The sequence below is a fragment of the Ptychodera flava genome, chromosome 12 (genome assembly GCF_041260155.1).
Source record: "Ptychodera flava strain L36383 chromosome 12, AS_Pfla_20210202, whole genome shotgun sequence".
In the NCBI taxonomy this organism is placed as follows: domain Eukaryota; kingdom Metazoa; phylum Hemichordata; class Enteropneusta; family Ptychoderidae; genus Ptychodera; species Ptychodera flava.
In genome coordinates this window covers 5,718,724-5,740,512 of record NC_091939.1, presented here as the reverse complement: position 1 = coordinate 5,740,512, position 21,789 = coordinate 5,718,724, and the positions used below count along the sequence as shown (strand labels likewise).

At 36.6% G+C, this 21,789-nt stretch overlaps 1 protein-coding gene across 2 annotated transcripts in view; it reads right to left on the bottom strand.

Moving 5' to 3' along the window:
• Nucleotides 1-315: 315 nt before the first annotated feature.
• LOC139144787 (ABC-type oligopeptide transporter ABCB9-like) overlaps nt 316-21,789 on the bottom strand; it is a 26,254-nt gene continuing 4,780 nt past the window's right edge. The window contains exons 1-3 of one of the 2 annotated variants that reach the window (XM_070715557.1): nt 15,187-15,348; nt 14,510-14,616; nt 316-5,014 (exon numbers count right to left, since the gene is read on the bottom strand). In XM_070715557.1, coding sequence (XP_070571658.1) covers nt 4,706-5,014; nt 14,510-14,616; nt 15,187-15,208 — 438 coding nt within the window. In that variant the 5' untranslated portion in view covers nt 15,209-15,348 and the 3' untranslated portion in view covers nt 316-4,705. Of the gene's footprint in view, nt 5,015-14,509; nt 14,617-15,186; nt 15,349-21,789 lie in introns of those variants that run through there. The other variant, XR_011554858.1, reaches the window with a different exon arrangement.

Below are 21,789 nucleotides of genomic sequence, written 5' to 3'. Positions count from 1 at the left end.
CATTAGCAGGATTTCCCTTTCCTTACCTCATTTGCACATTTTGACACTGACGTGTTCATTTGAACAACATCAAATCTCAACCCCTGCATCTACCTGTACACCAAATACTGAGATGGTAGCTTTGGTGGTATGGGAGCTTTTGCGTGCGACGGACATACATCCGCACATACATACCCACATACAGACATACCCAGATGCCACCGACTCACCATATAAGCTCTTTTTGGTATTTCTATACATACCAAATATGAGCTAAAAATCATCAGACGTTCCAGTTACTGGCCCTTTAATACCATAAAAAAGAGACATACAAGGTTTTTCGGTACAGGTAACCAGCCCAACTTCAGATTTGTGAAGTTTTTAATTTAATCAAAGTACATAAATGCATCCACACACACCTATACATGACATACAGTACATGATGTAAAACATTATACTAAACATTACATTGTTAGCTGTGTGACAAATTATTAGCTATACAAAGAGAGTCCCTAGTCAGGTAAACACTCTAGGCAGAAATCATTTATTGCTGAACCCTTGTGAAATACCATTGTGCACGTACAGCCATTGTTTCACCATCACAGTTGGTGCGCCATAAATAAGAGCTAACTTGGACCTAATCAACTACATTCTGTAAAAAATTTCATTCTATTATTTCAATTACATCCCTCACATTGTTCTGGCATTGTTGAAAAGTTGCCATAAGCCTTTCACGCTGAATTTATATACAATTACTACATCTGCTACTGAATGCAGGTCACAGTTACTGTCTTTGGACTTCAAAACTTTTGTCGACTTATACTTGAGAAGTCAAGTTACATTCTATGTTTCATCTTCTGAAAGAGTAGTGGTGAAGACACAGGTGCAACGAGTCTGGCTTACAGACATGTACGTTGAACAAGACGATGAAGTAATTTATGGTATTCAACTAATAATGAGTATAAATGAACTGAGTCGCTGCTCTGACTTAATGAAACACTTGGTGCATTGAGAGGGAAACGACAATGACAGCAAATATTTGTCAACAAATAATACTTAATAGTAAACCCTTTGTAAAAATGTATAAACACTTCCTACCATGCTCCTAAGGTACACTTTTGAAAAAAAATTGTCGTCTGATGAGCTTTCGGGGAGAAAACACTTGAGTTCACTTTCCATGCATGCACTAAAACACATTTAGATTTGACAATTGCAGTGAAAATTTCTAATTTTCTTAATTTTCAATCACTTCAAAGTTAATTAAGACCATTCTTTAATTTTGGTGGTTGAATTATTTTCTATTTTTGACCTTTAACACATCAGCTCCAATCTGTGAAGAGTAGTGTCTTTTCAGTAATTCAAAATCACCAAAAGGTGACAAAGTATTGGATTTGAAGAATACAATAAGTTAACCTTTTCCGGTTAAATATTCAACAGGTTTGAATAGTTCAGACGTTTATATCATCATTATACCACATTTACTGGTTATACACTTTCTGAATATTTATTTCAGAAAAATACTTTTGTACCTGTGATAAATCTATGTAAATTTTTTGTGCTTTAAAATTTAAAAAAAACATGAAGACCGAGCTACTTATTGACTATTAATTATTGCTCTTCAGAGAATAAACATGTCAAATCAAAATGTAAATATGTGCAAGTTATTGTTTAGCATAAATTACTCAGTATAATTTATCTAAAAATACATATTTTTATGTATAGCACGGCAAATGTAATGGCAGTAATATTTGTTCAGTGAACGATTCACGGAATCAATATTGTTGAGATTGTTTCACTATGTTCTCTCCATGGTTGATAGATTGATGTCCATAGTATTGTATTGTTCAAGTAACTGAACACTTGCGTGTCAAAATTGCATATCCACTTTCAACCCAATGGCACATCAGATCCATACTGTGCTGTTTTGTTATGCCCTTGAACATTTATTGCTGTATAAAGGCAGTTGTTTGCAAAAAACTTTTGTTTATGAAAGAATCCAAAGACCTGTTACAATTCTCAAGCAGTTCAAAATAATGCACTTGCTGAAATCAGGAATTTGGATAGTGGTATCGAAAGTACGAGATTTGCATAAAGAGCATACAATTGTGTTCTGAATATGTAAGGACAACCTCTTGTAATAAAGTGGTTCATTTGGTAAGGATGCATTGTCACAAATTACAATCAGAATTATATCTAAGATGTTATATTTTTTTCCTGTTTTTTCGGCAAGACTTGTGCAAATAAGCCCTCTTGTAATATATATCACATCAAAAGTTCCTGAGTTCACATGGTATGTGTCATTTATGTACCTACAAAAGGCTATTAACTGGTTTACAGATTTGGAACTGTTAACCAACAGGGCAATAGTTTGGACAACTGTCATCCAGGTTCAAAGTTCAAAGGTCCAATCTTGTGTCCTGAATATGTAAGTACAACCTCATTGGATGGTTCATTGGTTCATTGGATAAGGTCAAAGGTCCAATCTTTACACACATACATTTTAGAAAATAAAATTGAAGGTGGAAGTGTTTTCTGCAGTTCCGAGATGAGTGAACTAAAAAGAAAAATCTTGGTTTTTAGTGAGGAAAATGGATGAGTTTAACAATGTGTTGTAGGGCAAACACTGACACATTTGTTTTTCTGTGGCCTGGTCAGTTGCCACAAATAGTCGGTTTCAGGAGGTCTTAAAGGCAACTCTGAAAACAAAGGTATGTTGTGATCTGAATATGGCCAGTCAATGTGTATAACCACATCTCACGACTCTGTTTGCTGAATTTGATCTTTGCATTAAAATATTAAAACAACAAAATCATGGGTTTTCATGTATACTCTATTCTGACTCTGTTTCTTCAGAGATAAACTGTGGCCATACAACTCTTAGATAATTTCTTATCTCAGTATAAAATTCTGAAACTACAAGCATTTTTCCTGTGACCAAATGCTACATGCATGTCTTGCTTCAGAAGTGCACAAAAAACTTGATACTGGCAATTGCCTCAAAATGTTAAGACTTGTATCTTATCTTGAAAGAATTTTTTCAATATACTATACTTAACTTTACTTTACAGTCTGTACCAATGGTCTGTCAAAACATATTTCAATATGCACTGAACACAGTACATTAATTTCAGTTTGCTATGTCAGTTTTTGCCTGTTAAATGCCATTTCATCTCATTGCTACTGCCATTTAAAGTTACATATCACATATATTTTGCCAATGTCAATGAACGTGGCAGAATGACTGTTGACAGAGAGTGACCAGCACTGTAATACTCTATTGAATATGACAATGCGAGAAAATCTGATGTGAATTTTATGTGAGAAATTTTTATATTTGAGAAGATAATTTGCTCCATCAAATGTGATGAAGATATTAGCCTATTTGGCCACAAAATCAAACGAGTAAATCAAATGTGGATTTTTGTGGGAAACTGGTACACTTGTCACAGAGTACCGGTGCGTGTAAATGTGGAAGTGTAAAAATGATAAGTTTAATATTCTAGTATTGTTCCTTCTGTGAGTTGTCTTTGACATTACAAAACTCCTGATGTCTAAATATCATTACTTAGAGGTTAATTATTACCCAGCATCGCCTGTTCCTGTGTCGTATCAGCATGAGTGTCATTTTTGTTGTGTGTCAGACATGAGACCAAGTCAAGTGTCTGATGCAGCACAAATAACACTGATGCTGATACGATGATAGGACCAGGTGATATTGGGTATTATATCATACCAGTATATTGATATTGCAAATACATTGATCTGATTGGTCGGGACGCGAAAAGAACCGTGGTATATTAACGATATACCACGGCTGGCATGCGCACTTAGCTCTCAGCTTGAGGAAAAGTCCTTTTATGACGTTCCGCGCCAGAATTTCAATATACTGTTATGATATAATAGCAATAAATCACACCCAGCGACGGTATACCTCTCGATTTTGACCATTTCACTTCATATATATGCACTCGCTATTGCTCGTGCATATATGTCGTGAACTGGTCAAAATCTCGTGGTATGCTATTTTGCTGAAATAAACCAATTTATCATGCATGTCCAGAATTTTACAAATGATGGGGAAAACCTTGAATTTTGAGGCTTTACTTTTATTCCGCCTTGCGTAAAAATATGGAAATAATTGTTGAAACAGGCTTCATTCACAAACCATACAATGTTTCTGCAGAAGTCAACAACATGCACGACAAATTCCCAAATCTCAATAAACACCATACAAAAATATAACGAGACTCAAAAAACATTAAGTCTAACGAGAAAAAACAACTTATAGTGCAATATTTATTACAATCGTTACCAATCCAAAAACTCTCCTCTGCTTCAAAACTCTCCCGTTTTTGATCATGCCTGATCATCAGGATGGACATGGGTACATTATAAATGTAACTTATTAAACATTCTTGCTGCAGGATAATCCTTGTCATGGGTTACCGGCACTTTTATTCTCTTACTGAGAGGAAGTCCACAGTACCCTGTGCAACCATTTATAAAAGCACACCTTCACCTTTTTAATACATGTCACATACCATTGAATTGTGACAGCGTTATTTCACACATTCCAATTCATCTCCCAGTTTTCACACGCTACATTTCACATCAAAAGCCCATGCAGTTTTAGTATCTGACACATGTTTATCACACACTGGACCCAATTAACTGTAAATGTAATTCCAACGGAGCTGGAAGCATCTGATTCCTCATCCAATGGATCCTATTGTGGCGCACACGGGCAATAAATGTTTATGGAATTGAGTGGATTCAATGGCACGCTGGACATTGGTCCGTTCAAAGGTGGATTAGAATCCAAACTGGGAATTGAATCATCGGTGCCAAGGAGTTGCCTATGGACGAGTTGTGCATACAGCCCATTCTTAGCAAGTAGTTCCATGTGGTTGCCCTGTTCTAAAACTGTACCTTTGTCAATCACCACAACGCGATGGGCCTTCTCCATGGTGCTCAGACGATGTGCAATGATCAAGATAGTACGGCTCTTAAAGTTTGAATAGATTGCCTGTTGGACCTGAAACAGGTGCAAAGGAAGAAATGTCATAAGGAAATTACTGAGAAATGAAGACTGCAAACGTTCTTACCACCATGGCATTATGGATCAATCATGTTACAACTGTCGTCAGCTTTCTATAGAGGGCGCTGTTTGTGCCAATTTTCACCAGTCAGCTTGTACCTTGGTCTGGGTATCGAGGTATTGTCTCGAAACTGTCATTGTACGAGCAGAAATACTGGCTCGTACTTTCATATTACGAGTGACGTATGCAAGCTGTAAGTCTCACATGCCTTTTGACCTAATTTTTTATGAATACGCCTAGGACTATGTTGTATTCCATGGATGAAAGATTTTTGTTTATGTGAAAGGATTTTACGACAAACGAACGCTTAGACACATTTTCTGTGTATATATTCGAAACTCGGAAGTAGGAGCGGGTGTGAACTTCGTATGATTATTTTTTTGGTCACGATCGCAGCGAGTGAAAGGACAGCCGGATTCAACGCAAACACGAGTGCAAATACCCCAGGTACGGCAAGCTTGCTCGCTCGCCATGGGGTTCTGTTATTATTACATATGTTTGCCCCTGTTTATTTTATCGAGAAAACAAAGGAACTAAAAACACAAGCGAACACATTTTAAATAGTTTACGCGACACACATTGAAAGACAAGGATCACGCGCTGTTCTATTCATTTGCATGCAGGTATGGAATAATGTATTTGGTATTTGCACTGCAGTGCATATACCGGTAGTTCGCGCGCGCTTCGATGCAAGTAAACTGTGGTACTTATGTAACCAGATATGAACTGATTATGCTCACGTGTTTTACAACAGGTTCATTAATAGTAGTACACTTCACAGAACAATGAGATATAGGTTATCACTATAATTAGCGGTTTTTTAAACTTCGCACAGTACTCTCAGAGTTTAATCATTAATTACAAAACTTTATTTAATATGCAAATGAGCTGTCAATTAACTTGACACTGCTCAATGCTTTATGGGACAATTAGATATCCATCAGATCAACATTTGTAGCACGTTTTATTTAATTTAATGCTGTAATTTTTGAGTAATGTCACTTATTACAAAGTTCATTAAATATGCAAATAAACCCTACATTAACTTGACACTGTTCAATGATTCATAGCACAATTAAATATTTATCAAATCAATATCTGTAGCAAGTTTCACCAAATTTTAGTGCCGAAATTTCAGAGTTATATACCTAATTACAAAGTTTATTAAATATGCAAATGAACCCTTGATTAACTTTATACTACTAGGGATTTTACATGAAATTGATAGACAGCTTCAATAATAAAAAATTATATATCACAAGAAAGCTCTCTTCGAGACCAATTGATTGCATTTTGTTTGATGAAAATCGGTTCAGTACATGCAGAGATATGTCCTGTTGAATTTGAAAAAAACTTCCTCCTATTCAGAAATTATGCCATGGTAGACACCTGTAGTTATCATAACCACCAGGTGACCCCATTTTGAACATTGTTTGAGGAAACTAGAATTGCAATTTCTTGTGCTTTTTGCAATAACTTAAGCATTTCTTATTGAAAATTGATGAAATTTTTAGTGGATATTGCTGACGAAATGTTCAATGGTTTTTAATTTTTAGAAATGAAAAAGGTTATTTAGAATGCTGTTTACAAGGTAAACAAAAAAACAATACCTGTAAAAAATCAAATGATACCTTTGACATTGATCGCTGTATGCATTATGTATTGTGAACATCAACAGAAATATGATAATCATATTCCGTCATATTTACTTTGCATATATGACAAAGTTATTTAGATTTATATTTACAAGGTAAACAAATAAACAACAATACCTGTAAACAATCAAATGATACCTGTGACATTTTAGAACTTGATTTAAATTTAACAAAATATTTTTTTAGATTTTTTTTAATTTGAACTTCGAATTTTTTTTTCATTTTTTTTGTGTGATTACAACTTTTATTAAATGAATATGAAATATGTCTGATTAATGTAGATTTTAAGTTAAAACAAAGAACTTTTCCAAAAAGTCAAAAAAACTTCGTTCTCAACCCTATTAATGTAGATTTTAAGTTAAAACAAAGAACTTTTCCAAAAAGTCAAAAAAACTTCGTTCTCAACCCTTTGTCAATGCCGTAAAACAGCAACACGCATTTATAGAATGAACAACTGCATTAAACTGGATGCAAAGTTAAGCTGCCCCGGAAATAACATAGACCCTCGAACATGTCGAAGTCAGCGGTCCGAAATACAAACTAGTATAAATACAACTTTTTCAAAGTCCGGGACACCATCAATGAGGAAAGAATCTATGGCCTTGTTCTTCAGAGAGAACCAAAATAGTCCGCTTCTCGGGAACTAAAGATAGAAACTAAAATTTCAGTATGGTATCGGCAAAGTGTGGTGCTCGTGCGTATGCCTACACTACAGTGCAGTGCTGGCTTGACAACTTCTCAGTGTCTATCGAAAAATATCACCCGGAAGTCAAACTACTTCGAACAAGATAACGTTTGAAAGGGTAAAGTATATTTCTCTAGATCCTTGCATTAGATAAGAAATCAGACAAATCTAGCTGCAAAATCATGAACATCGGAACTCAGCTTAGACCTCCTGACACAGAACATGCGGCGAAATAAAGTCGCTAAAAAGGGCCTTAAGCATCATTTTTCGCATCGTCAGACTCGTAATTATTGCAGAATTACAATTAATATTTATCATAAAATTAATTTTGGGGCCGAACGTTTAAGGAAATCAAGATTTTCTTTCAAAAAAACACAAACGACACAAAGTTTGATCACAGATTGAGTTTTTCTCTGCCGATTTTAACGTTTGCCCCCTCAAAATGAAGCCCATGATCTCTACTTTTGTACCAACCCCCAAAAATAGTGATGCGATCAGAATAAGTCATGCGGAGAGCCTATCAAAGAGGTATATGTTCGATCTCCTTCGCGGGACATTCGAGGTCACGGCACAACGCTCATAATGGACGCCAAAATCGCCGGTACGCGTGAGTTTGTAGTCGTGCTGCTTTGCCATTTATCGTAGTACAAAAGTGAAAATTTCCCAAAATGAAGTTAAAATAATAATCTTCAACACTACAGTTTCATTTTCTCTGATTATTTGGTCTATTTAAGAATTAACACGAAAGTTCGGACTAGACCTGCATCGAACGCGTACGTTCAGCACAAATGTCACGTGACCTAAAATCCCTAATACTACTAAATGTTTTACAACACAGTTAGATATCTGTCGTATCAGTATGTGCAGCAGTGTTCATCACATTTGATGCAGTTATTTCGGAGTTATATGACTAATTATAAGACTTCATGGAATATGCAAATGAGCTAATTATTAACTTGACACTGCTCAATGCTTCTCAGTACAATTGGATATTTATCAGATCAACATCTGTAGCAAGTTTCATCAAATTTAATGCTTTAATTTTGGAGTAATATCACTAATTACAAAGTTCATTAAATATGCAAATGAACCCTTAATTAACTTCACACAACTAAATGCTCTACACCACAATTAGATATCTGTCGCATCAGTATCTGCAGCAGATTTCATCACATTTGGTGAAGTTATATCGGAGTTATATCACTAATTACTAAACTTCATAAAATATGCAAATGACCTATTTGTTAACTTGACACTGCCAAATGCTTCTCAGTACAATTAGATATTTATCAAAACAATATCTGTACCCAATTTCACTGACTTGGGTGCCGTAATTTCAGAGTTATATACCTAGGTACAAAGTTCATTAAATATGCAAATGAACCCTTAATTAATTTCACACTACTAAACGCTTTACACTACAGTTAGATATCAGTCGGATCAGTATCTGCAGCAGATTTCATCACATTTGGTGAAGTTATATCGGAGTTATATGACTAATTACAAACCTTCATAAAATATGCAAATGAGCTATTTATTAACTTTCACTGCCAAATGCTTCTAAATATAATTAGATATATATCAGATCAACATTTGTCGCAAGTATCATCAAGTTTGGTGCAGGAATTTCAGAGTTATCTTACTAATACCAAAAGTTCATTAAATATGCAAATGAGAAGATAATTGACATGACACTCACAGTATCATCATAATGTTCTTAGATTGTCATCTGTGAAAAGTTTCGTGAAATTTTGTGCAGTATTTCTTGATATATGTCTACACTGTCATTACCGTCTCCATAGGGAAACCATTGAATGGAAAAAAACGATATTGCATAACTTCATTAATATGCAAGCCACACTAACCAAAATCTAATCAGTTCTTGCAAGTAGCATATGGTACCTGTGTACCAAATCTGACTTGAATCTGTTCAGGCGTGTTTGAGTTATCGTGTAAACAGACAGACAGACAGACACACACACACACACACACACACGGACAGACAGACAGACATCGCTATGACAATAGCCCACGTGTTTACACACGTGAGCTAAAAATATGAAGGATTTTATGAGTTGGCGGGTGTTTTTGTGGCACCCGTGTGTACCTCATGTTGTACAGTCTATTTGAAAATGACCTCTACTCAACAATGATTTTAAAGACTAACATTTTTCTGACCTCGCATTCAACTTCAAGTTTTGAACCAGATATGAACTGAATATGCTCACGTGTTTTACAACAGGTTCATTAATAGTAGTATGCTTCACAGAACAATGAGATATATGTTATCACTATATGTAGCAGTTTTTTTTTAAACTTCGCACAGTACTCTTAGAGTTTAATCACTAATTACAAAACTTTATTTAATATGCGAATGAGCTGCCAATTAACTTGACACTGCTCAATGCTTTATGGGACAATTAGATATCCATCAGATCAACATTTGTAGCACGTTTTATTTAATTTAATGCTGTAATTTTTGAGTAATATCACTTATTACAAAGTTCATTAAATACGCAAATAAACCCTACATTAACTTGACACTGTTCAATGATTCATAGCACAATTAAATATTTATCAAGTCAATATCTGTAGCAATTTTCACCAAATTTTAGTGCCGAAATTTCAGAGTTATATACCTAATTACAAAGTTTATTAAATATGCAAATGAACCCTTTATTAACTTTATACTACTAAATGCTTTACAACACAGTTAGATATCTGTCGTATCAGTATGTGCAGTAGTGTTCATCACATTTGATGCAGTTATTTCGGAGTTATATGACTAATTATAAGACTTCATGGAATATGCAAATGAGCTAATTATTAACTTGATACTGCTCAATGCTTCTCAGTACAATTGGATATTTATCAGATCAACATCTGTAGCAAGTTTCATCAAATTTAATGCTTTAATTTTGGAGTAAAATCACTAATTACAAAGTTCATTAAATATGCAAATGAACCCTTAATTAACTTCACACAACTAAATGCTCTACACCACAATTAGATATCTGTCGGATCAGTATCTGCAGCAGATTTCAGCACATTTGGTGCAGTTATTTTGGAGTTATACCACTAATTACTAAACTTCATAAAATATGCAAATGAGCTATTTATTAACTTGACACTGCCAAATGCTTCTCAGTACAATTAGATATTTATCAAAACAATATCTGTACTCAATTTCACTGACTTGGGTGCTGTAATTTCAGAGTTTTATACCTAATAACAAAGTTCATTAAATATGCAAATGAACCCTTAATTAATTTAACACTACTAAATGCTTTACACTACAGTTAGATATCAGTCGGATCAGTATCTGCAGCAGATTTCATCACATTTGGTGAAGTTATATCGGAGTTATATGACTTATTACAAACCTTCATAAAATATGCAAATGAGCTATTTATTAACTTGACACTGCCTAATGCTTCGAAATATAATTAGATATATATTAGATCAATATTTGTTGCAAGTATCATCAAGTTTGGTGCAGGAATTTCAGAGTTATCTCACTAATAACAAAAGTTCATTAAATATGCAAATGAGAAGATAATTGACATGACACTCACAGTGTCATCATAATGTTCTTAGATTGTCATCTGTGATCATCTGTGAAAAGTTTCTTGAAATTTTGTGCAGTATTTCTTGATATATGTCTACACTGTCAGTACCGTCTCCATAGGGAAACCATTGTATGGAAAAATTCGATATTGCATAACTTCATTAATATGCAAGCCACACTAACCAAAATCTAATCAGTTCTTGCAAGAACCACATGGTTTCGTGTACCAAATCTGACTTGAATCCGTTCAGGCGTTTTTGAGTTATCGTGTAAACAGACAGACAGACAGACAGACACACACACACTAACACACACACACACACACACACACACACACACACACACGGACAGACAGACAGACATCGCTATGACAATAGCCCACGTGTTTACACACGTGAGCTAAAAAGCACATTATCGGAACCACACTATTATTGGTGTGTATTGTTGAGAATACGGCCCCGCCTATTGAATAATGGTATAGTCAGGTCACTGTGGGGTCAATATTCCTGTTTGTCATCGCGGAACTCGCAGAAGCCATACAAGATATCGATGCTCGATACTTCTATATTCAATTCGTTCGTTCGCGCTCCTGAACAACAAAAAAACATCACTCAAAACCAACTCATCACATTCCAAACTTACCTAGCTACACTCAGTTCGGTAGATAAGTTCCAGGCATCAGTCATAGTATAAATGCTGACGTCGATTTGTCGACGTCAATGAAGTCGGCGTCGACGTAATAATGTATTTTACAAATATATTTTTTTATTTGGCGTTAATTAGAGAAAATCACATCAGAGGGTGGATGACGTATGTATTACAATATCCCGGGTAGGCTAAACTGGCCGTTTTGTTTATCGCTATTATTGCCTACTCCCACCGTACCGCCCATCGTCTGTAACTTGCACGCGATGTTTGCACACGAACGAACGCCCAATGCCAGTCACTCAGAGTCGTCGGTTTTCTTGCTACCCAAGTTGAAATATATGCAATTATGAATGTCATTTTTGAAAATTCACTAATGCATGCAATACCAATTACGATGAACCCACAAGTTATTGTTGTTGAGATTTTGTCAACAGTGTTATAAATCTAGTGCTGCAAAGTCAGTAGTAGGGCCTACCAACGTGAAAGAAGTTTTGAACTCGTTCCCGTACTTGCTATATTCAAGCTGAAATCAGTCAAGTCATTACGTGTTTATTTCGCATATTTGCTATATTTTAGCACCCGTACTCAGAACCCCTCTTTGACATTCTGTTTGGCATGTTTCTACATTCATTTCGAATCCTATTTTGTCTTTTTTTTTCAACGCTCAGTTCGACGCTGTTTTTGTTTTTCCACGCTCAGCTTGACGCTCACTTTGTCGATTTTGGGACCTGCATTACGTCACTCGTACTTTGAAAGTACGGCACATTACGTCACTCGTACTTCGCTCGTACGAGCTCGTAGGTCTGCTCGTAGTTCGTCCGTTTTGAGACGATTAGATAAATGGGGTATCACATAGTACAGTAAGAAATTTTTCAAATAGGCAACAAAGTGTCATTTATTGGTCATCAGGGAAGTGGTGGTTCACATGCGTATCCTCTTCTTTGATGAAAATATTCTTGATGGGGAAAACAGTGTGCAATAATTAGTTAATAGCTGGTCAATTTGTCAGGTGGCTGTCTTAAATGATCGACACTGTGATAGTACTTCTCTGAACAGAATGCCATTCAACTTCTAAAATTTTATTAGCTCATTAGAACAAGTTACAAATTTCTTAAGATTTCCTTGAGTCAGCCTTTTGCCTATGCACATGTCAAAATCTTCTGGCATAAGAGAGAACATTTTTGAATTAGTATTGCACTATGTTAGATTGAACTTACAGGGCACGACACTGATCCTGACAATGGTAGACCCCAAAACAGCAACTTTTCAATAACGACTAAACCCTTTCAGCACCAAAGTCAATGTCTGTCACCTTTACAAAATTTACCCTAGTCAATTATTTAAGCAATAAGCCCCGCCACAGGAGGGTATACACGAGATTTTGGTACAATGCGCGACATATAGCACGTCAGCCGATAGGCGAGTGCTATATGGAGCGAATTGTACCAAAATCAATTTTATACCCTCCTGCGAAGGGGGTTATTGCTATTATATTATATCAATTTCCGTGTCTTTGTTGTCTTACTTGCCAATGGGTATTTTCATCACTCTAAGCCCGAAATGCAGAAAACAGACGTCTGAGAGATCGAACGTCGGAAATTCTGCGCCCGAGACCAAGCATTTTTATAAGTTGGGATTACGTACAGGCACACAGTATCCTACGATAAATACGCATTATGTTCATATCAACATTGCATTTTATTCGCATGCAACACGAACACTATGACTATACTTGTCATAAATACCTGCTGCCATCGCATAGAAAATTGGTCAAGAGTTCAAATCAAAAGAAAAAAGTAACAATTTTTTTCATAAATTTACATAAGAACAATAGTCCTGGCTTTTTCGGCGTACTAAAAATAGATTTGTCTCATTCTGTATCACATACGTGTATACGGTATACTTCGACCGTCGCGACATTCAAAGGTGCCACAGTGAAGTTACAGATTCTATTTTTGATGGATAATTTGGACGTTAATTGTAACAGAAAACAAGCAGTTTTGAAATAATCCAGACTTGCGATGACTGCAACTGTGATGAACAGTTGTGCAGGGAGAGTTGGACGCTGACACTGCTCGTTGCATTTGATGTCAAATTTCGTCGCAGTCGCCAGGAGTTATTCCATTGTTATTTTGAACTTCATGGTCGACATCATTAGGAGTCTGTTACAGCCCAAACTTTGGTAAAGAATATCTGATATACCGTAACTGTGAGGAAGTGTCAATTTATTTGTGTATGAACGAATGCTATCTTCATTTTAAAGAGCGGTAGGATCGCTTCTGAACTCCCGCAAAGTTCACGGTGCGGCGCGCGCTATGTCGCCCTAATATTTGTGTGCATCACACCCCGAATGTGCTGCTTCAGAGATGTCTTAGTTTCATCATGTATCCCAACTTATTTTCACCAAGAGGTGAGTTACAGACCCACACTTTATCTATGTATCAAGATTCGGTCTTCGGTCTTTGAAACAAAGTGGACTATTTCGGTTTTTCTCGAGGGTCTATGGTTCAGATAGGTACGTTCAAATGCATTGATCGGGCAATTTTCGAAAATGCTTGTTTAGGGGCCCGTTTTACCATCGCTATCAGTGCTAAAACAGTATTTTAGCATCGGTGGAATGAGCTCTCGTCCAATCAGAATGGCGCATGGTACATGATATAATATAATTTCAGATTTTTGCCAAAATTTTGATGAAAACAATTACATGAAATGTGATGTCTGTTTGTTCCAAAATTATCAAAAACATTACAGAAAAATTCATAAAAATTTTGGTAGGAAACATTACAGTACTCAAAGGGTTAAAGCTCTCCATGTTACTTTGACATTGACATGTGCAGCATGTTGCCACAATTTTTTCCCCCCGATGTACACTTACCAAGTACTCACTCTCTGAGTCCAAAGCACTTGTAGCCTCATCCAGGAGTAAGACTGTTGGATCTCGGATCAGAGCCCTTGCTATAGCAACTCTTTGTTTCTGACCACCTGCAGGGAGTCGAACAAAGGAAACTTGGCTTATTCTGCTGATTTTTGTTCAAAGTTCTGTATTGCAGACAACAATATGGCATTGTTGAATTCAGAAAGTACGGCGTATGTGAATGAAAGCTGCATGGATGATATATTGGGCGAGTCGTATGCCAGTACATGCCATCATGCTTAGCTCAGCCTGAGTTCAGAGAAATTGCCATATAATACTATTAACCCTGTTTACTTACATCTTACATCATTTCAGAGCACTATTATGTGGTTTTTAAGTTTTTTGCCACAGTGAACTTTTAAGTATGATTGCAAGAACTGAGAATGTGACATAATTCTATCTATCCCAGTGGTAGAATGCACACTGCACACTCTCAGCAAGTATTTAATATGTACACTTAAACAAATGTGTGTTATGCACACTACAGGGCAATACTATGCAATACATAAACTTATTGAACCATAGATCTCTCTGTAGCTTATGGAAAAGAGAATTATAAAATGATAAACACAGAATTAAATTCATGATATGCCCAGCATGGAATGTTGGAAAATGGTGGTGTATGGATGGGCACTCACAGTGTAAGTGGCAGCAATGCATGACTCAGGTGGAGGTGTGGTCTGGGGTGATAGGAGAGCCTGTATGGCCTGTAGTAGCATCCACAATAAATGACACCTTGATTGCCACAAAACTTGAGTCTTTATTTCACTGTATGTTTGCCACTTGAACAGAGTGTGAAATTAAGAGAAAATAGCGTCAATGACACTGTAGCTCCCATCCTGGACTATTTAGTGTTTGTTCTCTGGTCAGATATTTGAACATGTGTGAAATGGATAAAGTGCATGAAGTGAAAATACTTAAATGAAATGTACTGGAGACAGTGAAATATGTTTAATGTAATTATTCAGAATATAAAATGGAAAAAATACAGAATTAGATATATCGAATACTGTGATACAACCATTAACTCAACAAGTCATTTACAATGACATAGTCCCCACTTGTAATAAGAGTATTAGTCTTGATGGGGCAGGAAAATGTGGTCATTAGAAGTATCACTGGAGTGTATATGTTGAGATCTATGAGCACATAGGTCTATGTCGTTGTTCCCAATTTGAAACCCATGAGGCATGTCTAAGTTATGGTTCTAAATCGGGAAAAAAGATCAGACCTCTAGCAGTATTGGCCAGCCAAGAAATACATATGCGCATTATAAATGAGGTACAAGATGTGACATCTTAAGGTCTAATATCCTATCAATATTGGAGGGTATAGAACTTGTGGTTACTGAGATATGCATATATATGTATAATCAAGGTCAAAGGTCATCGAGGTCACATGACATTTGGAAAAAAAATTATACTGCTAATAATCCCTATATGCCAAAAAATCAGATCTCTAGCTCTATTCGCTTGCCCAGAATTAGATGTGTACATAATTAATGAGGTAAAGCGTGTGTTGTCATAAGGTCTCCCATCCTACTAAATACAAAGGACATAGCACTTGTGATTACTTATTTATTGACATAAACATATATTTTAGGTAAAAGGTCATCGAGGTCACATGACATTTGGTCAAAAAATTTCTCTCCTATAGTTATCCCTATATACCAAAAATCAGACATCCAGCTCTATTGGCTCGCTCATAATGAGATATGCGCATAATTATTGAGGTACAGTATGTGGCGTCATAAGGTGTCCAATCATACCAAACATGAAGGGTGTAGCACTTGTGGTTACCGAGTTATGGAAAAATATGTATATTTGAGGTCAAAGGTCACCGAGGTCACGTGACATTTTGTAAAAAAAATGTTTTGCTAAGTTATCCCTATATACCAAAAATCAGACCTCTAGCTCTATTGGCTCGCTCAAAATTAGATATGTGCATAATTAATGAGGTACAATATGTGGCGTCATAAGCTGTCCCATCATACCATATATGAAGGGTGGTAGCACTTGTGGTTACTGAGTTATGGACATGGAGATATCTGCGTGAACGGATGGACTCACGGATGGACTCACAGACGGACATGACCCAATCTATAAGCTCACTGGACTTCATCCGTGGGGACTAAAAATTGTGTCACTGCATCCTTTTTGCAATATGAATACGATGAGAAACTAAATTTTTATTTTTCGTGGCCTTATACATGGGAGTCTATGGAGATCTGCCTTATACATGGGAGTCTATGGACGTGTAAACTAAAAATATGCAAATTTCACCACGATTTGCCCAAATTTGGGAAAGGTCACTCCTATGCACTTCCATACCAAGTTTCAAATCAATCGGACTTGTGGTTTCAAAGCAGGAGATTTTTTGACCAAAAATGGGAGAAAATTACAAAAAAATTCATGAAAAATAGCAAGTCCAAGATACTGACCCAAGATGTGCACAATCATTTCATGTCAGCCCAAAGTACTTACATGCTAATTTTTCATGTAATCTGCTCAGTGGTTATTGAGTTTTTTCAATTTTGACTGTTTTTACATTTTTTCACTTAATTTGCATATTTTTGGCAATGACAACTTCATTTGAACAAAATCTCATCTACAGCCCATCATCCATGTACACACCAAATATCAAGATGAAATGTACAGCGGTTTTGGAGTTTTTGATGTTGACGGACAGACATACAGACATACAGACATACAGACATACATACATACAGACATTTCCCTAGCCTATAAGAATAGCTTCCATTGCCATATATACATATGGCTATGGGAGCTAAAAATAGCTTCAGGTCATAAGGACCTGCACCAAGCAAAAGCTTCAGGTCCTTACAGAAAACTGCTGGTCCTCAATAAAGGCAGTTGTTAACGACCATTAAAGTCAACTTCTCCACCAATACTATGCTTTTGAATGTTGTAATATTTAATTTTTCATGTCCTTTTATCAATAGACTCAGCAAGTATTCACTATAAAAGACTATTGTTCACATAGATTGCAGAATAGTGTAAGTAAATGATCATGAAATATTCATCTACATGATCTGGAATCTGACAGGATCTGTCATGGCACACATTTATCAAATTGAATGTTTTCCACCAGGGGGGACTATGGGACTAACAGGAGAATTTGACATTTTTTCTAGCCATGTCAAATCCCCCACTCTCTGACCATAAAATGATGTCAAACACCCAGGGGCCAGGGAATACAGGTTCATGCACTGGCTACATGTGGATGATGAAAGCGAGAAAGTTTGTCTGTCGACTTTCTATGGGGAATGTTGTTCTCTGCATTGCTGAGTACAATTGTAAACTACACCAAGGCATGTGATATTGTGATTTGAAATTGGTTGGCGCGCTGAAAATCACTTCTGAAATAAGCCAACGCAGGTGGTAGAAGAGTGAGTGAATAACTTAGTACCCTGAAAACAGTCATGAGTAAGGAGAGTGTATGAATTAATTTTTATGCAAACATTGATCACTACGACTTTTTTATTGTAACGTTAAACAGAAGGGAGAAAATACCTGGTATGTATTTTGATATGACGTATGGATTACTTTCAAAATTTTTCAATAAATATGCTTAAATATGACCTCTCTTGCATTCATGAAGAAACAGATGAAGTTATACTTTTAATTAAAAGGACAAGTATCGTAACTTTTTCTCAGTTATAGAAATTGCAGACAACATGAATGGCACATATTTTCTGATCAAACTGTTTGCCTGAGTGATTGCTGGGTCTCATCGCCCTTTGAAAGCTTAAAGTTATTAAAATGACTCTGAAAAGTTTGACAGACACTCGATACTGCTGAAAACCATCGCTACACGATCAGTAAATGATACCGTAAAATCTTAAAAGACTTAATTTTTGCGACATTTAGGCCTATACAGTCCAGGATGACGGTGAGTTTTTCCTGCCTGTCGTAAAACGGTATACATCGAAACAATTTGAAGCCCTACTCTCGGCCTCTGAGAGTATACACGACGGATCGTGCAACTCAACAAAACTGTTAATGATAAGGCCGCTCTGTTTTATAAAATGTACATTTGTTATCACGATAAATCGTGGTAACAGTCGGCCTTGTGAACTTTGGTTGAAGACCAACGAGCAAAAGCAAGATGTTCTAGTGGTCCACAAACAAACGCAGCGAAACGTGAACTTGCCTGTCGACTGCAGATAGCGAAGGATGTCGTGTAACATCTTATCCTTGTATTGGGCGTAGTTCAAAACCATGGAGGTAAAACAATACCTCCATGTTGTTATGTAGGTCATTTCCCCCACACTCATCATGACCTGAGTTCAATTAGTCTAGAACATTCTCAAGGTCACTGCCCTTGATGACCTAACAACCTTGAATTCAATTAGTCATGTTTGGAATGTTCTGGAAGGTTGATTAGTTGTGTAAGGGAGATAATTTTAGAACAGTAATTAGCATGTCAATAAAAGTTCTAGATTGTTCTTATATGCATGTGTATAAAAGGGACGTGCACAGCTTCCAGTCAGACTTTTGGGATCGTGTCTCTTGTGTGTTACTAAACTCCAGCAGTAGTCATTCTCAAGACTTTTCAAGACCTTCACTGTCAACGCTGGATTTATACTGTGGACTTTGTGCAGCTTCAAGCCTGCAAGCCAAAGGACTGTTCATTCATTCGACTGACTGTTACAACTCTGAGACTGGAGCTTTGCCGTCCCAGCTGAGATAAGTAGTCTGTGCACTCTTAAAGCTTGTACTCTATCACTGACTTAGCAATTAGTTTTATTTTTGTAATAAATTTTGTTTAAACGTTAACTGCTGAGTTCACCCTTTTGTTCGTTTTCTCTGCACGTAACAAAATTGGGGGCTCGTCCGGGAGACGAATATTTTGAGCCGTTTGACAACATTTTGCCTACTTTTTCAAAAACTACAGTATACTGTGAACTCAGCGAAATTTAATCACGGCGGAATTTAAACCAGAGGAAATGGATGACCTTGATCAGGACACATTTGATTCCCTCAGAAAAGACGACCTCATAACACTGGCCAATTTCCTCAAAGTAGAAGTCAAAAGATCTATGCGCAAGAGGGAAATACAGTACCGTATTGCCAAACATCTAGTTGATTTAGGCCAATTTGAGGAATCCAGCCTGAAAGATTATGAGCCCGAGTCTACCTCTGAACTCAGAAAATTAGAATTAGAAATGCAGACAAATTTGGAGATCAAAAAACTAGAATTACAAATGGAAAAAGAGAGACAGGCATTAGAAAAAGAAAAAATACAAATGCAGTTAGAAATGGAAGAAAGACAGAGAGAAAAAGAATTGCGATTAGAAGAACAGCGATTACAGGTAGAAATAAAACATTTAGAGCTTGGACAGTCAGGAAAATTCTTCCCTTCAGACAAGTTTGACATCATTAAGCATTTCAGGTTAGTTCCCCCTTTCCAAGAAAAGGATGTTGATAAATATTTCCTTCATTTTGAGAAAATTGCTCAGAGTCTGAACTGGCCTAAGGAGTCCTGGTCTATGCTTTTGCAGAGTGCTTTGGTGGGTAAAGCCAGAGAAATTTACATTCAGTTGTCAGTAGAGCAGGCTTCAAATTATGATTCTGTGAAGGAATTAATTCTCAAGGGTTATGAGTTGGTGCCTGAAGCGTACCGTCAGAAATTTAGGGATTGTGAGAAGGTGAAAGATCAAACTTACGTTGAATTTGCTCGAACAAAAGAACAACTGTTTGATCGTTGGTGTTCTTCTGAAAAGGTCAGTCAGAATTATGACAAATTACGACAACTTGTTTTGATTGAGGAATTTAAAAGGTGCATCCGGAGTGACATCAAGACGTTTATCAATGAACAAAAGGCAGATACATCGGAGGTTGCTGCACGTTTGGCCAATGATTATTCATTGACCCCACAATCTTCATTTCTCAGCAAACCATCCCAGTCCTTTTCATACAGAAACAATGCAGGTAAATTTAACTCGTCCTTTTCATCCAAGAATTTTTCAAAGGACAGTAGGAAATCAAATGACAACAGTTCACAGAGTTCAAGTAACACTCCCACATCATCAGATCCCAAGTCTCAATCTCCTTCTGACAAACAGTTTGGTACACTTTCTTGTAATTATTGTAAGAAAGACGGCCATTTAATGTCAGATTGTTTCAAATTGAAAAGAAAACGTGAAGGTCAAAGTGGTCAAAGTGGATCTAAGCCCAGGCTTTATTTCTTCATCAACTCAATTAGAGTCTAATAATGTGTGCAACACATTTTCTGAGTTTAAACCCCTCTCATCCCCAATTATTGAGGTCAAGGTCAATTCTTCACAAGATAGCATTATGGGTATTTTCGAACCATTTATTCATGATGGTTTTATATCACTTTCTAGTGATTTTTCTTCTGCTACCCCTGTCAAAATTCTAAGAGATACCGGGGCTTCCCAGTCTCTTTTGTTGGCAGATACCCTGCCGTTTTCTGAAAAGCTGAAAAGTCATTTTCAGGTTCTAAAGTTCTTATAAAGGGGGTAGATTGCAATGACTACATTCCTGTTCCTCTCCATAATGTCTACTTGTCTTCGGACTTTGTTTCTGGACCTATGACTTTAGGTATTAGGCCTTTTTTGCCTTTTGAAGGGATTCACCTTCTTCTCGGAAACGACCTTGCTGGGGACAAGGTCATTACTAATCCACTTGTGACTGATAATCCTACTTTAGATCAGGATCCAGAGCCAATTGAACAAGAAATACCCGATTTATTTCCTTCATGTGCTATTACTCGAGCCATGTCAAAGAAAACTTCGAGAATCAAAATACTCTCAAAAATAATGTCACAGATGTTGACTTAAATGACACCTTTCTCAGTCAGGTGTTTGACACGGATCATTCCGTTATCCCTCGTGGATTTGAAACTCCAGTAAAACTTCTGCGGACCAAAGTCAGACATTTTCTAGATCAAATCTCATTGCAGAACAACACAAAGACCCAGATATTTTGTCTTTGTTTGACAGGGTAGATGATGAAGGTAAAACTTCAGATAGCTCTGTTTCCTATTATACAAAATCTGGTATTCTCATGCGTAAATGGAGACCTCCAGACGTTTTGGTTGATGACGATTGGGCTATAAAACATCAAATTGTGGTTCCAAGCCCTACCATGCTGAAATATTGCGCCTGGCCCATGAAACCCCTGGGCTGGTCACTTAGGAGTCAGGAAAACTTATCATAAAATTCTCAGTCACTTTTATTGGCCTAATCTCAGGCA